This window comes from Trematomus bernacchii, unplaced genomic scaffold (assembly GCF_902827165.1).
Source record: "Trematomus bernacchii unplaced genomic scaffold, fTreBer1.1, whole genome shotgun sequence".
In the NCBI taxonomy this organism is placed as follows: Eukaryota; Metazoa; Chordata; class Actinopteri; order Perciformes; family Nototheniidae; genus Trematomus; species Trematomus bernacchii.
In genome coordinates, this window is record NW_022987714.1 from 13,153,691 (window position 1) to 13,169,882 (window position 16,192).

The window sequence follows — 16,192 nt, forward strand, 5'->3', positions numbered from 1 at the left end:
CTACAGCCCATGGAAAACGTATACTTGTATGCCTCAACAGTTTAGAAACCATCATTAATATCTCCTAAACTATGCTATCAAGGAAGATAATAAATCAGTGCATAAAAACTAGATTAAATCCCCCCCACTAGCCACCACATCGCCTACTCCAAGGCACATAATTCTGCAAAGAATATTGATATCCCATCAGGCAGCCATCTGCTCTGGCAGATTTGCAAATGGGTTAGGCCAAATCCTTCCTCTTCTCTTCTGCTTTTTGGGATCTTTTGAACCATCAGTGTAAATACTTCGATAGTTACCCAACAGATTATTACGTTTGTTTTCTCAAAAAAATGCATCACAATTTCCTGTTTCATCTTCCTGTATAAATATGTGTTTAAAGGGCCCATGTCATGCTTTTCCGGTTATTACCCGTCCCCTTGTGTGTTATGAAGGTTTTTATGCATGTAAACGGTCTGCAGAGTCAAAAACCCTCAAAGTACACCCTGTAGCGAGTAAAACTCTAACACAGAAAAGACCTGTCTATGCTGCCCCAAAACGCCTCGTTGGAGATTTTTCTTGGGTTTTTCTTGGGTTCTTTGACGTGTGAACACCCAAATCAACAACAAATGACCGGATTGGCCCAAGTGGAGGAGCACCTCACACACCAGGATCCCTTGGCTAACTAACAGGGAGTCCCCATTGACTTGCATATAGCTCCCTGAACGCTGGTAATAGACGAGTTGGGATCGCGGAGAAATGCTCTCCGCAGACCCATTCTCACAGCGTTATAAACCTTTTTCTTACTCAATATCAAGCCACACTTATTGTTTTTACTTCGGCTGTGAGTGTTTGTGTGTGCTCAGGATGAGTTTCGCTTGTTCTCGCTGTATCGCCGACCCGGAAACCTGTCCGCTCCTCGCAGCAGCTCGCAGCAGCTCGCAGCAGCTCGCAGCAGCGGCTCGCAGCAACGAGCCTCGCAACGAGCCTCGCAACTAGCCTCGCAACGAGCCTCGCAACGAGCCTCGCAACGAGCCTCGCAACATCCTTACCAATCAGAGCACACTGGGCTCACAGGGAAGGGGGGGGCAGGAGCTCCAACAAGCCGTTTAGGACAGAGAGTGAATACCTGGTGAATACACATATTATACAGAGATGCTGTATGAGAAACCAATGTGATTTTGGAAAATTGCACAATTTAAATCTATTCTAGTAGACCTCAACAATGGAAATATGATCAGTCGAAAGGGCCATGCCATGGGACCTTTAAGTCCACATAAGCCACTCTCCACAGTCATAGTGGGACAGGTTTCCAGTTCTCTTGCACTCGCATCTTCCAGGTCGCTGATTGGTTCCTCATTGTCCTGCCCCTGATTTAGGATTTGTTGTTCCATCTGTCAGTTCTACTGCTTAATCAGGTTAATTGTTCAGCTTATTATATTCATTATATTTGAACAGTGGGGGTACATAATGACAAAATACAATACGAGGCAAAAGAAGATGATTCGGTTTGAACCATCCAAAAACAATTTAAAGCCAATTAACCAAAATAAATAGCAGTACATCAAATCAGCAATATTCGGCCATGTAACGTGTTTTGTTATGTTCTGCTTCAGTGCCGATAGAATTATCTTCAGTAGCAATGTTGATGAAAGAACTCTGTGAAAGAGTTTTTATATTTGTTTCTGTGGTAGCATTAGCGCAGTTTTTTTCTCTGTTATGGAACAGGAGTTTAAAGTGCAGTGTACATTACAGAGAGCTGTGTACACTGAAATGTCTACCTACATTTGTACAGATTTCTATATTGTATATCAGTCTTTAGATCTATGAAGGCTAACGAATAATCTCTTTTTCATCAACTTGAATAGTGATATAGAATGATAAGGAGAACATTTCTCACCCAGCGAACCTGCCTCATAAGTCTTTTAAGTTGCACATTCAGCAAAGCTACGGCACCACTCAAGCTTCTGTCAGTTAGCAACACTATTCTTTCTCCTAGAATTACTATCCTAAACTTTCCCTCCAGGCGAGCTGAACTGGCAGGGGCCGACCCTTTTCGACATTGATTGCTTGAGTAAGTGAGACATTTGCACTTTCACTCTGTGGCCTTGCTGACCAAAGATCACAGCCATATCCCTGCCAGACCATCCGACTTCATTATCAAGCAGCGGGGGGAGACACACAGAGACCTTAACTTGGCCTCAGGAGACACACGAGCCAGCAGATCACCGCCATCTCAGAGTTTGATCATCTTTATCCTCTGTTTTCTTGCTGCTCCTACCTCAGGCCTGATGCTTTCAGATCGCCTCACTACTAAGAGCAGAAGGGCTGCGAAATGAAATGGCAGAAATAAGAGAGAAATAGCGGGGGAAAGGAAGGTTGTCGTAACAACCATTCTTATGTGCTACTAGAAGAGGAAACCCCTGGATATTTTGCACTCTTTCAGATTTGCCTCCCTTCCACCCATTCTCTTTATCTCACACTCATTACCACATTGCCTTTTATCAACAGCACATCTCAAATTTAACTCTATGTATGTCTTTTTCTTTCCAATTCCTCCTTGTTCAGAAGCTTTTCCCTGCTCCTTCTCCGTAGGCGGGGATTACAGATGTAGGGAAACATAGACTCCCAGTAGCCTTCTGTAGGCCCCTGAGTCATCCCTGCTGCTCCCTGATCGCTCAGGATGAACAGCAATCACCTGAAAGAGACAGAGCTTAAATGTTCACACTTACCCTGTACTGAATGTGAATGTTGCCACACGTTTCAAAGTAGCACAATCTTTAAGAGATCTTCTTTTCATTCTATAAATTGGATTTCATTAGATAAAAACTGGGAAAGTTTTCAGGAATTTGGCAAAAAAGTGTCATCAAATGTAATCATATTTTTTTTTGTTCACATTGCGGTCTATTCTGTTCAAACGATAAAGCAATTAACAATAACATTTCTATTTGTTGCTGGCGATGCTCAAAAATTCAGAAAAATATAGCATAACTTTTAATATAATTGTTTCTTTAAAGCAGGGGTAAGTAATTGTCAAGACTTATGGGATTTACTGTGTCCTTTCTGATGTTAGTACTGTCAACAATATTAAAATATTATAATGTGTAAGGCAGGGGTGGGGAACCTTTTTCCTCTCAAGGGCCATTTAAATTTGTTCAACATCCTCCGAGGGCCGTACAAATGATTGACCTCTGCTTAAAAAAACTAAAATCACAGCCCATTCATTTCGCCTTTCTTTCATGCTGTGCAAAGAAAAAGCAACCTCTTAATCCAGATATCTTACCATGACTCGCGCATGCATGCACGTGCACGGTTGTGGCATGACCCCCAAAACAGAAAGATATGGACACAAGATGTGTGCAAATGTATTTAGTTTCCTATCCATGTGAACATGATTTAAGTCGGGGGGACCTAACCTCCTCTAGGGGGGTCCGGGGGGCATGCTCCCCCAGGAAGATTTTTTTTAAATGTTGAAGTTAAAAGCATCAATCTGGTGCACTTTGAGAGCAACATTAGGAGATCTATGGATACATCTCTCAACACCCATATGAAACAGAACTGTAAGCAGATTTCTTTTTCTTTATGGATATTTTACAAATCACTCCCCTTTTAAACTGTATTCTTGTTTATTAATAACAACTTTTTTTTACTGTCATATAGTATTTTATACCTGTTTACTTTATTCTCTTATTTTTTTATAACTATAATGATCATATAAAGATGTGCCTTTACCTCACTGGTTGTAGAAAAAGATTCTTATATTCGTTAGCATAGCTAGCTAACCAGATGCTAATAACAACAAAGTTATTGACTATATGATCAGTATGAGTATGACAGATGAACAGATCGCCACTGGGCTTTCAACTAAAGACACAGCCACGCAAAAACTGCGGCATGTGTACGGCTCCTTCTGGGTACTGCATTTTCTGGTGCTCTCCGTCAGAACTGCACCCCTGTCAGACGAGACATATACCACGTGATGACACGTTAGGCTCGTGTTGTGTTCAAGGACCCTGACCTTGGCCAGGAAAAACAGGCACTCGCTTGTTTAATTATTTTGCGGTCTAGATTTCTTAAAATGTTTTCTTTTTTGCGTGTGTTTATAAATTACCTCGAGGGCCGTATCAAATGGTCTCGCGGGCCGTATACGGCCCGGGGGCCGGAGGTTCCCCACCCCTGCTTTAAAGCAACAAGTCCTCCAACTCATACGACCAAATAGCTGTGATATAATGAGCATATATCACGGCCTGAAGTGAGCTATTGCTTTTATAAAACGGTTACCAAGTGTGGCAATATGAAAGAAAAATGCACACTCTAATTTAAATAGTTTTTATTAGTAAATAATGATGTTCAATGATGACCCGTTCGAGTCCAGTTTTGGATAGTCTGCCGTGGTTACATTCCATTTCAAAAAGCTGTTTGACGCTCGGCGTAACCTTGTCGTACTGCCACTCTAACATCCAATCACAGAGCTTGAGGACTAATCACGGGGTTTGTAAAGGAAAGCGGATGTTGTAGTCCCAAACGATAGCTGAGGATTCTGGGTAGTGTAGTGTCTTCGGAAACTCTGTAGTGTCTAAACTCCGAAAAAACTATTTGTTTCTCCGAATCGAAGGTTCAAAACACAAAAGCATTGCACACAATTTAAACCAATCAATATTGTGTAATTAACAAGGATAAACTGATGTTTTTTAGTGGATGAGTAATGCAGATATCACTGTGTAATTATTTGACACTGAGGGGAATACTTCCGGTTTTATTATGAAAACTTCAAGACCGGAAATACTGTTTTCACCCTGTGAGGGTTGACGCCAACTTTACATGGACGCTGCGTAAAGACGTAGTACACGTTCTCCTGGCGAGACCTCAAATCATCTTCGTAATATCTATCAAACTATAGATCCTACACATCCACTGGATGTAGATTCTAAAAGTACAATATACACTTCTCGCTAGAAATCTAATCAAAAAGCATTTTAATGGCCAAACTATTCCACAATTTAGGATTTTCCAGAGAGGGTTATTTGTGAATAAACGACCCTCCGGAGCGTTTGCAATCAACGGGAGCATGTTGTTTCTTAAACGACCACTAGAGGTGCTACACTTTAAAACGTGACTATGGGTCGTAATAAGCTGCTGGACAATCAACCTATTTGGTCGTTTGTCGTAGGAGGACAGGCTGCTTTAAAGTTGTGAATATAAAAGATAAAATATATAATTGTGCATTGAAAACTATGGTTGCCGACAGGTGCAAATGCGTTACAACGACCCAAAACATTTCCATAAGGTGAAACATACTGCGGTTTCATGCAACACAACAACAAATGTGCCAAAACACATGCAAATGAAGAAACATCTTGTATATATTTCCGTTATGTTTCAGCCTCTTTCAGTTCTTTTTCAAATGCAGTGTTTTGTATTTGCAGCGCTTTTAGTAAACAATGCGCATGTAAATGCTGCACAGGTGTTTTCAACTTGGTGAAGATGGTTCTTCATTTGCATCTGTTCTGGCACTTTTGTGTTTTTTTATTGGCATCATTATTGAAAGTGCAGCATGTTTGTCTGAATAAAAGTGTGTTGGGCTGTTGTAGCACGTTTGCACATTTTGGCCTCCACAAATTCCAACCTTATGATGATGCTAGAGAAAAATTCAGTGAATCCCCATGTAATTAGGATTAATTTTGTTGGAACCATGTATGTTTGCACCACATGTTTGTAAGTATGTGTAAATATTTCACTGGATAAGTTAAGACTTGACCTGCTGGTGCCGCCAGATGATGAAGATAATTAGCATTCTCCCTCTGGCACATACTATAAATACATACAATAATGGAGCAAGACAACAGTACAAATGCCATATTAATCTATAGTTGTATGGCAATCCGTACTTAAGTCAAACCAAAGTGTTGAACTGACAGACAGAACAGACCCACCCCATGGCTTATAAAATGCTTCATATTGTAGTGGTTGGTTATGTGATGCAATGAAAACAAAGGTTTTATTTCGTCCCTACTGACCGCCAGAGGCGGTGCTTTAGCACTGGATATGTCCATCACATGCATGCGCAGTTTGAGTACCTAATAACAACAAAGTCACCTGTGACCCACGTGACGACGGCTACATAGGCCGGCGTCATTAGCGGATCGGTTCCTTTTCATCTTCTCGCTTCGCGAGAGTACCGTGGTTGCATTTTTGTAACCTACAGCGTTCGTTGGAACGTTAGATCTAAGGATTTCCCCGCTTACAGCCGGCTGAGTGCAGTTTCACGACTATTCCAGTCGGGGCTACGGGCTACCCGTCCCCCAGGAGCTGTGGCCGGCTACGCGGAAAACTTCGACGGACAGGTTGGTGTCAGCTTGGTCGGTGATGGCAGTGTTTCCGCTCCCTCTCCCAGCTAAACTGTCCTGATTTCTGTCTTGTTTACTATTTGGCTTTAACTTTTTTGGTGACAGCAGCGTTTCCGCTCCCTCTCCCAGGAGTTGCCTTGCTGTGCTATTTTGTACTTCTGCTGACCGTGGCGTTGTGCCAAGCTATCATTAGCATTTTGAGTTTCCAGCTTTAGCTGTGTTTCCTTGTTAATTAGTTAGCAGTAGCGTTGCTCAGCCTAACCATGTCCTGGTGCGCAGCCACTTGGCTGACGCCGGAATAAACCGGGATCACCCGTGCTGTCTTGTTTGCTATTTTGCTTAAACTTTTTTCTTGGTGACGGCAGCGTTTCCGCTCCCTCTCCCAGGAGTTGCCCTTGCTGGGCTATTTCGTACTGTTTCTGACCGCGGCGTTATGCCGAGCTATTATTAGCATTTTGAGTTTCCAGTTTAGCTGTGTTTACTCGGTTAACTAGTTAGCAGTAGCGTGGCTCAGCCTAACTGTGTCCTGTCGCGCAGCCACTTGGCTGATGCTGGATTAAGCCGGGATTATCCGTGCTGTTTTTTCTTTAGAGGCCAGTTTCTGGTTTTAGCCTGTGTTTACGTTTAACTTCGTTATTATCCCAACCAGTGAAGGCAGTGTTTTCGCCCCCGCTCCTGGTGAGCGTGTTGCCCGATTGTTAGCAGCAACCGCCCGGCTAAGCTGTCCTGTTGAGCTTCTTTATTTTATTTTTATTTCAGCTAGGTGAAGGCAGTGCTCTCGCTCCCGCTCCCTTTGCTGGTAACGTGGGTGTAGGACGTTTACATCCCTTTTTGTGTTCGGCGAGTAGGAGCATTGCTCTACTCTTCCCGTTCAGCAGGTAGCTGGTGAAGGCTGTGTCCTCGCACCCGCTCCCGGTTGCCCTGCATCTGGCCACGTACATAATGGCTCATTCATGTAGCGCCTGTATAGCTCCTCTTGAGCCCGAGGACGGCCATGACCGCTGCCCCTCTTGCTTTGGTCTCGAGCATTTGAGGGAGGGTCTCACGCAGAACGCCTGCATGAACTGTAGCTGTATGCCTCGGGCGCTCAGAGTAGCTAGAGTTGCAGAGGTGGAGCGTTTGGCAGCAGCCAACGGACACCACTCCTCGTCACATCTTCCTCCAGAGCAGTTTAGCCGTTCCCGGCGACGCGAGGGAACGATGGCTATGGGGTCACCCCCCAATAGGAGGTCTAGAAACAGGCTGTCCTCTAAGGTAGATCAGTTAGCTGCCGACATGAGCATGATGAAGACGCTCCTCTTGGACTTTCAGCCAGGAGGAGCGTCTAGCTTGCCGCCCGCCCCTCCTTCGGTTGCCGCACATCCACATGACGATGTCATGTCACTAGTGGCTTCGGCTAACCTCTTCAACGAAGAGGTGGAGGACGAGGCCCCGCTCACTCCCGAGGAGGCTTCCCACTCCTCTGCTCAGGGTTCTCTGCAGGGCGTGGAGGACGCCTCCATGGCGGCCATTATTCATGCGGCCCTGGCACACTTGCAGCTTCCGGTTCCGCAGGCCAACCCGGCTAAGGCTAGCGCCTTCTTCAGGCGTAACCCTGCCACTGTCCCCCTCACTGTTCATCCTTCAGAGGAGTACCTGAGGGAGCTCCATGCATGCTGGACAGACACCAAGGCCCTCTCCCACTCTGGCTCTGATGCCCGGACCTTGGCTGCCATGCAAGATCCAGCGAGGGTGGGGCTGGGTCGCATGCCACCCATTGAGCCCACCATCGCCTCCCTGATTCTGGCTCCTGATGAGGCTCTAAGGCCTGATGCCAGGTGCTCTCGGCCTCAGTGCAGGGTCACATACGAACTGCTCTGTAAGGCCTACGACGCAGCGGCACGCATGGGTCGTATCGGGAACTCCCTCTCCCATTTAATGCTGGCCGTCTCCTCCTCTCTGCGGCAGGCTCCGGCTGAGACTCCTTTGCTGGGCCTCAGTGATGTATTCACTCCAGGCCTTTCCTTTAATGACTAGGGAACTGGGGCGAGTTATGTCCTTACTGGTGCAGACTCGCCGCCAGGTTTGGCTGGCGCAGTCTCCTCTAACGGAGACATGTAGGAGAGTCCTCCGTAGCGTGCCAGTCGAGCTGTTTGGGGCAGCTGCCCTGGAGGCACTGGAGCGTGCTGCCCAAGCTAGGCAGACCAGGCAGCAGCTCTCGGGTCTTCATAGGCCTGTGCCCACTCCCAGCAGGCCCAGGGGCCCCTCTTGCAGACGCACTCAGCCACCAGCTTACAGCGGTGGTTTGCGGAGGTCCCAGCGGCCCACTCAACCGCCTGCCAGTGAGTTTCGGGCCCCCGATCGCCGGCCTTCTAGGCAGCCTCGTACCTCAGAGGCCCAGATGCCCCGGGGCCGGTCGTCGGCTGATTTTCCCAGCAGCAGCAGCAGCTCAGCTACTGGGCTGCCTGTACTTCCGACCCCTGGGTAGTTTCCACCCTAACCCGGGGATACGAATTGCAGTTCCGACGCCGGCCCCTAGCCTTCGGCCGGGTCAGAATGACAGTTGTCAACGACCCAGTGAAGGCCTTAGCTCTGGCCCAAGAGTTATCCGTCCTCTTGGCCAAGGGCGCAATCGAGCCAGTAGACCCTCTGCTTCAGTCCGGGGAGTTCTACTCGGCGTACTTTCTTGTGACCAAGAAAGTCGGCGGATTCCGTCCAGTTCTGGACCTCAGAGGACTCAACAGATTCCTGAAGGTGCTGCCCTTTCATATGCTAACCACAGCAGACACCCTTCGTGTTGTCACACAGGGGGAGTGGTTCGCAACCGTGGACTTGAGGGACGCCTACTTCCACGTGCCGATTGCATCCCATCACCGGAAGTTCCTGAGGTTCGCCTTTCGGCGCCAACACTATCAGTTCCGGGTGCTTCCCTTTGGTCTCTCCCTCTCTCCAAGGGTGTTCACCAGGGTCGTGGCGGCAGCTCTCTCACCCCTGCAAGCGACTGGCTGGTCTGCGCGCCATCCCGGCCTCACGTGGCCCAGGATACGGCGCGCCTCTTGTCTCACGTAGCCCGGTTGGGCCTGAGAGTGAACACCGAGAAGCGTTGTCTGGACCCTGCCCAACAGGTCACTTACCTGGGGATGGTCCTAGATTCGGTCGCCATGAGGGCCTACCTGACACCTCGTCGTGTGGACGACATTTCCCACCTTCTTCCCATCTTCAGGCTGGGCAAGATGGTGCCTTACATCCAGTTCCTCCGGCTCCTGGGCACACTGTCGGCTGCCTCAGCCATTGTGCCCTTAGGCCTGCTGTCTCTGCGCCCCATGCAGATGTGGCTGAACAGCCTCCACTTTGACGCCAAGTGGCACAGGCACAGGAGAGTCAGGGTGTCACAGTGGTGCCTCCACTCTCTGTCACGCTGGGGGGACAGGGCCTATCTTCAGATGGGTGTGCCCATGGGCGCCATCCCATCCCGCCGGGAGACTGTCACTGTGGATGCATGTCTCTCTGGGTGGGGTGCAGTGTGGCAGGGCAGAACTGCTCAGAGTCAGTGGTCCGCCCAGGAGGGTGCGCACCATATAAATGTGCTAGAGCTTCGGGCTGCGCTGCTTGCACTCAAGCACTTTTTACCCCAACTGGCGGGCAGGCATGTGCTTGTTCGTTCGGACAGCATGTCCGCCGTTGCCCATATCAACCACCAAGGGGGCACCAGGTCCGTTCAGCTGCTCCGGCTTTCACAGAACTTCTTGTCTTGGGCGTCTCCCCGTCTGACCAGTCTGCGGGCAGCCTTTTTACCAGACCGAAATCAGGTTGCGGATTTCCTCTCTCTGCACAAACCTCCACCGGGGAAGTGGAGGCTTCATCCAGACGTGGTGGAGTCAATTTGGAGCCTTTTTGGCAGAGCCGAGGTGGACCTCTTCGCCTCGGAAGAATCGAGGCACTGCCCCCTCTGGTTCTCCTGGACGGAGGTGACCAGCCCGATGGGGCAGGACGCTCTGGCGCACGACTGGCCAGACAGTCTCCTGTATGCCTTCCCACCACTGTCTCTGATATTGCAGACGCTTCACAGGGTTCTTACTCAGGGGCACAGGCTCCTTCTGGTCGCGTTTGGTTCCCACTGCTGCGCATTCTCTGCTGCAGCCCACCATGGCATCTCCCCGACAGGAAGGACCTTCTGTCACAGCTCGGAGGTCAGATCTGGCATCCCGACCCTCACCGCCTTCAGCTCTGGGCCTGGCCTCTGAGGGGCCAAACCCACTGTTGAGTGTTTTCACGGCATCTGTCAGGGAAACTATCCTGAATGCCCAGAGCACCATCCACTCGAGCACAGTACGAGTGCAAATGGAAGCTCTTCTCTCACTGGTGTTTGGGTAAGGCCGAGAGTCCGGAGCATTGCTCTGTGGCCACCATTTTAGAGTTTCTGCAGTCCCTTCTGGATAGTGGTCGTTCTCACTCCACTTTGAAGGTCTATATGGCTGCGATATCTGCCCAACATGTGGGAGTCGACGGCGGCACGGTGGGGCGCCACAGGTTGTTGTCCCTCTTCCTGAAAGGGGCTTTACGGCAGCGTCCCCCTAGCACCCCCAGGGCTCCGGCTTGGGACCTGCCCCTAGTCCTGGATGCCCTGTCATCTCCTCCCTTCGAGCCCCTGGCCCAGGTAGGGCTTAAGTGGCTGTCCTTGAAGGCAGCATTTCTGCTTGCCGTAAACTCAGGGAAACGAGTTGGAGAGCTACATGCCCTCTCCGTGAGCGATACATGTCTGAGGTGGAACTCCGATGGCTCGGGTGTTGCCCTCTGGCCGAACGTGGCGTTCCTGCCCAAGGTGCTTCCACTAGCCCACTCCAATCGGCCTATCCAGCTGGCGCGCTTTAACATCCCACAGGAGAACGGCACGCCTGAGTTTCTGTGCCCTGTGCGTGCCCTAGAGGTGTATATTGGTGCTACGGCCCGTATACGACAGTCAGAGCTGCTCTTCATTTGCCATGGCGGCACGAGAAAGGGTTGTGCTCTCTCCAAGCAGCGGCTGTCCCACTGGGTTGTGGATACCATCTCACATGCCTATGGGGCCAGTGGCCACCCCCCGCCATCAGGGGTGATATGTCACTCTACAAGGAGCATCTCAACGTCTTGGGCTGCCCTGAGAGGGGTGCCCCTGGAGACCATCTGCGCCGCGGCGTCGTGGGCATCGTCTGGCACATTCTCCAGGTTCTACCGGGTCAATGTCGCCACTCCCCATCCTTTGGGCGTGGTCCTGTTGCCGAGCTCCGCTGCTTCCAGCTAGGTAAGCAAGTGTTCGGATTCTTCATGACATGGTTGGTATAAGTCATCCAGTGCTAAAGCACCGCCTCTGGCGGTCAGTAGGGATTAAATAGAACGATAGTTACGGCTGTAACTACGGTTCTATGAGTCCCGGATGACCGCCAGAGTTTCCTGTCACTCAGAATTCTTGTGTGCTCGCGAGAAGATTCTGGGAACCGATCCGCTAATGACGCCGGCCTATGTAGCCGTCGTCACGTGGGTCACAGGTGACTTTGTTGTTATTAGGTACTCGAACTGCGCATGCGTGCGATGGACATATCCAGTGCTAAAGCACCGCCTCTGGCGGTCATCCGGGACTCATAGAACCGTAGTTACAGCCGTAACTATCGTTTTATGTACCATTTGTTGTCTAAAATATAGTACATTATTGCAAATGTCCTTGTTAAGTGTGCAGTCTATCTGAAAAGTAAGTTCATGATCCATTAAAATCTGTGTACTATTACCAGGAAGTATGTTATATAGCTGTTTCAAACAGCGGCACAAAAATGACAAATTAAACACAAGGCCACACAGTGTTGTAACTGTAGGGAAAGTGCTGTATACCTCCTATTACTGTACCATTAAGTTAAAAGTCTTTCTTGCTTCTGCTTTCAAGAGATGCTGTTAAATCAGAGCAGTAACAGTGAGCCCGGAGCTGTTTTGGAAAATTGTTCCGTGGTGGAATAGCATTAGCTGTTGAATTGTCAATTTTCACCACCACAGGGAAATGGAATGAGCTCTAGGATAGTTTTCTGGATGATTGGCATTAACCACGTGAACACGTTCACTTATATTCTTCAGAGATGCATTTTTGAAAAAAAAACAAGTGATTTTTCTTTCATGGTACTTACTGTATGAGCTGAAAGTCTGAAACCCCACACTAGGGATCCAGCTTCATTAGGCCTGTGTGTATTTCTCTTCACTAGTAGTTAAAAATCACTCAAAAGAGCTTTAAAATGTCTCTTCATGTCAAAAATGTATGCCATTTTGGCCCTGGAATCTCCATCTTCACATTTTAAACAACAGGGTTCTCAAAAATAGACTTGTCGGCAGTGGAGTGCATGCTGGGAGGCATTCTGAGCCATGTCCAAATGGATAGGACAGGACGATACAAGAGCAATGTTGATCTTCCTTCAGTTACATTGATTGCTTCAGCTGTCTATAGCAGACCTGTGAGCGGGAAATTGCTGCATCTTTTCATTTGACAGCAATTGTTGATAACAGCTTAGGAGCTTGTGAATGTGCAAAACCCACAGTTTTGGGTACAGGTTTTTCCATTACTACAGACTCTGACATTTGAGCAATTTCAGCTGCTTATCGTTGTGTGACTTTGGTAAGACTTGACCTTGACACTTCAAACACTTTACTCTCATTCAGTGAACCTACATTAGGGGAATACTATTCACCACTTTTCAATCTCCCAGCCCATATTGTAGTGCTACCATATGATCTGCATGCTAACTATAATCTTTTCTCTTCTCATTCTCAACTGATGCATCTCTCATTCCCTCCTTTTTTTAAAGTTCTTTTTCTTAGTCCTGATGGAAGATCTCCTGTTGTTCTGGAAAAGTTAATAGGATAGCTGCTGGCAGCATTGCACCGTGCTGGCTAACAAGAATATTCCCAATGACACTAAATTGAGTTAAGTTCTAACATGTTTAACTATGCTTCAGATGGACACAGTTATCGTGTGAGATCATCTGGGTTTACAGATTACAGAGTCAGTTCAGAACATGCCAATGAAAAAATTGAGAATGTCTTTAGAAAAATCAACCCCAAATTCTTCAACTTCAATGTGATGGAAAACAAGCCCTTTGAAGGTATTGGATATGTGTAAAAGAAATGATAATAGTTGTGTTGTTCTCATAATCATTCACACCAGTTCCCTGCTGCAGCAAAAAGTCCTAAATTACATTAGAAAATTCCGTTACCTGAGTGTTCAAAAGAAATACATTCGAAAGATGATAAAATTGAGCAACACACTTGTTATGTGCTTGAGACTTTAAGCCTTTTAACTTCTAAGCTATTGAGATGTTGCCATTTATATATAATTGCCTTCATTATATTGAGATTGATCTAACATTAAATGTCCAGAGGTGGCATTTTCTCTGCCAGCTTAATTGTTTTGCCTGTTTCAAAATCCTAAGTGCAGAGGTGCTGCAGTATGAAAATGTGAAAAATGTAAAACACGTCACAGTAGAGAAACAGAATACTAATATGAAACTGAAAATGAGCATAATAGGTCACCTTTAAAATATATTTAATTATTGAAAATTCATTTTTACGAAATTCTTAAGTGAAATGTTGATAGCATTAGTTTACACGTTTTTTTTAAAAACCCATGCATTGTACTTGCAAATTCAGGATTTGTTAAATTCCATATAAATTGCAGAAATGTGAATTAGAGGCGAAAGGTGGGCTATATGGTGGTCAGTTATGACCCCCCCCCTACACACACACACACACAAACACACACACACACACACACACACACACACACACACACACACACACACACACACACACACACACACACACACGCATTAACCTAGCAGCAAAGAAGCGTTCAGGCCTGACCTCCAGCGGTCAGCCTTTTAACCCACAGGCTAATTATAAACCTCATTATGTTCTCTCAGACCTGCTCCCCCATCACATTAATTCTGCTATGTGCTCGTATAGACTGAGTAGTGATGTCGCAAGGCACAGGAGAACAGATAGGCACCCCTGTCCATACACACCACTAACATTAACCCAGTCGGTAACACCTTACAATAAGGTACACAAAGTGTGCTTATGTTACTGACTAGTGAATAAGGAACGACTAGATAGTTAATGGTTAGTTAATGAGGAGTTCCTGAGTGACTGCGATTGAAGAACTGATGGTTAGAATCAGAATCAGAATCAGAAACAGGTTTATTGCCAGGTAGGTTCACACATACTAGGAATTTGACTTGATGTCATGGTGCATACATAAAATATAAAAAACAAGAAATCTAATATAAAACACAAAATCTTTTACACCGTAATAAAATACAGTTAAATAGCAATAAAATACAAATAAAATAAAGCAGTAATTTACATGAAAATAGAATAGAATGCTATGAATGAATGTTTGCATATAAACTATGAAATGTGAAATCAGAATATGTGCAGAAAGGAGTATGACATTGTGTGCATTAATGTAATGCATATAGAGTGGCGAAGTCCCTCCCTTTCCGGTGGACCTCCATGGGACCTTATTTCGGAAAAATTATGTATTGAAGTCAATGGAGAGAGAAAGATTATCTTTCGATCCCGTTTGAATTGTGCCACGAATTACACATATGATGTTTGTCAATTTAAAAGATAATTTTGCAAGTCAAAAAAAATAAAATGTGTCGTAAAACTGTGTAGTAACACATTTGTTTGTGTGAAACGCTCAATGAATTACATCTCTGGTCAACAACACACGTCACCAAGATGGCCGTCACTACTGTCTTGTCAACAAACGATTGACTACCCTCACTATCACCACAATGAAACACGTCCAGAAGAATGTCATGCAAAGCTGCCTGCCTGCCTTCCTTTGATTCTCTCTGAACTGCCTGGTCTTTTTAATTTCAACCATTTGTGCAGATAGCATGAAGTAGAAAAGATCGCTGATCGCCGATGCTACCGTTAGCATTTCTCCCCCGGGCTTAAATTGTGTATTATAGAATGATCACACCGGTGACAGTACTCTTCAACGGGTTCACGAAATATGACTACTACTCTTACTGTTTAACATTTTGGGTTACTTAATGTTACTTTGTAGTGATCACTGATTCATACACTGGGGTGACATAATTCAATCCGGGAACTACAGGTTGGGGGTATTGTTTCCGCCCGGACATATATGTTGACGGTACCTCCGGGGTACCTACTGTGTGTCCTCCTCTTTCACTTTCTCTTCTCTTCTCTTCTGCGGCTTCGACCCGACAGCACGTCAGTTTCTGCTCCCCAATAAAGAGAGATTTGCACCTCCGATGCACTGCCTCCGTCTCCCTTCTCTCGGCACTACATTGGTGACCCTGACATAAGTCTCGCGAAGGATCCGAGGCTGAATCGAACACGGCAAAAAGCGCAGCTTTTCTCGGAATGCCGGAGATTCTTGGAGACGTCCGTAGCTGCCACGTGCACATGGACTGAGGCTCGGTGCGCCCCGCGGAATGGCTGAGGACGTCGCTCGCCATTCCCGCTTCGTCTCGGCACTGGAAGGCAGCAAGCCTTCCTGCTACGAGGTGACGATGCACGACCTGCTAGGTATGGAGGAACCCGACTTCTACCTCGTGGGGCTGTTTCTTCGGGATATGCGGCTGCATGTCCAGGCTGCGCTAGCTAACACGGCTAGTGTTGAGCCCCACGCTTTGGCCGAAGAAGCTTGCCGGTTCTTCCTGGCCGCCCGGCGATTTACCCCCGAGTTGCTTGCCTCTGCACGCTGCAGCACCTTCCCTGGTGGGGGCACGCCGCCTAGCAGAGGCTCCGGGGCCGACGACGACGACAGCGACTACCGGCCGTCGAGAGCGGCTAGCCTCAACTGCTAACGACAGCTAGCCACGACAGCTAGCCAC

General features: G+C 47.2%; 1 protein-coding gene across 1 annotated transcript; it reads left to right on the top strand.

Moving 5' to 3' along the window:
- The first annotated feature begins 8,861 nt into the window (after positions 1–8,861).
- LOC117491527 lies at positions 8,862–10,569 on the top strand. The gene is given in 3 exon segments (XM_034141554.1): positions 8,862–9,227; positions 9,272–10,409; positions 10,412–10,569. Coding segments are annotated over 3 exon segments (1,662 nt in total).
- Positions 10,570–16,192: the final 5,623 nt, after the last annotated feature.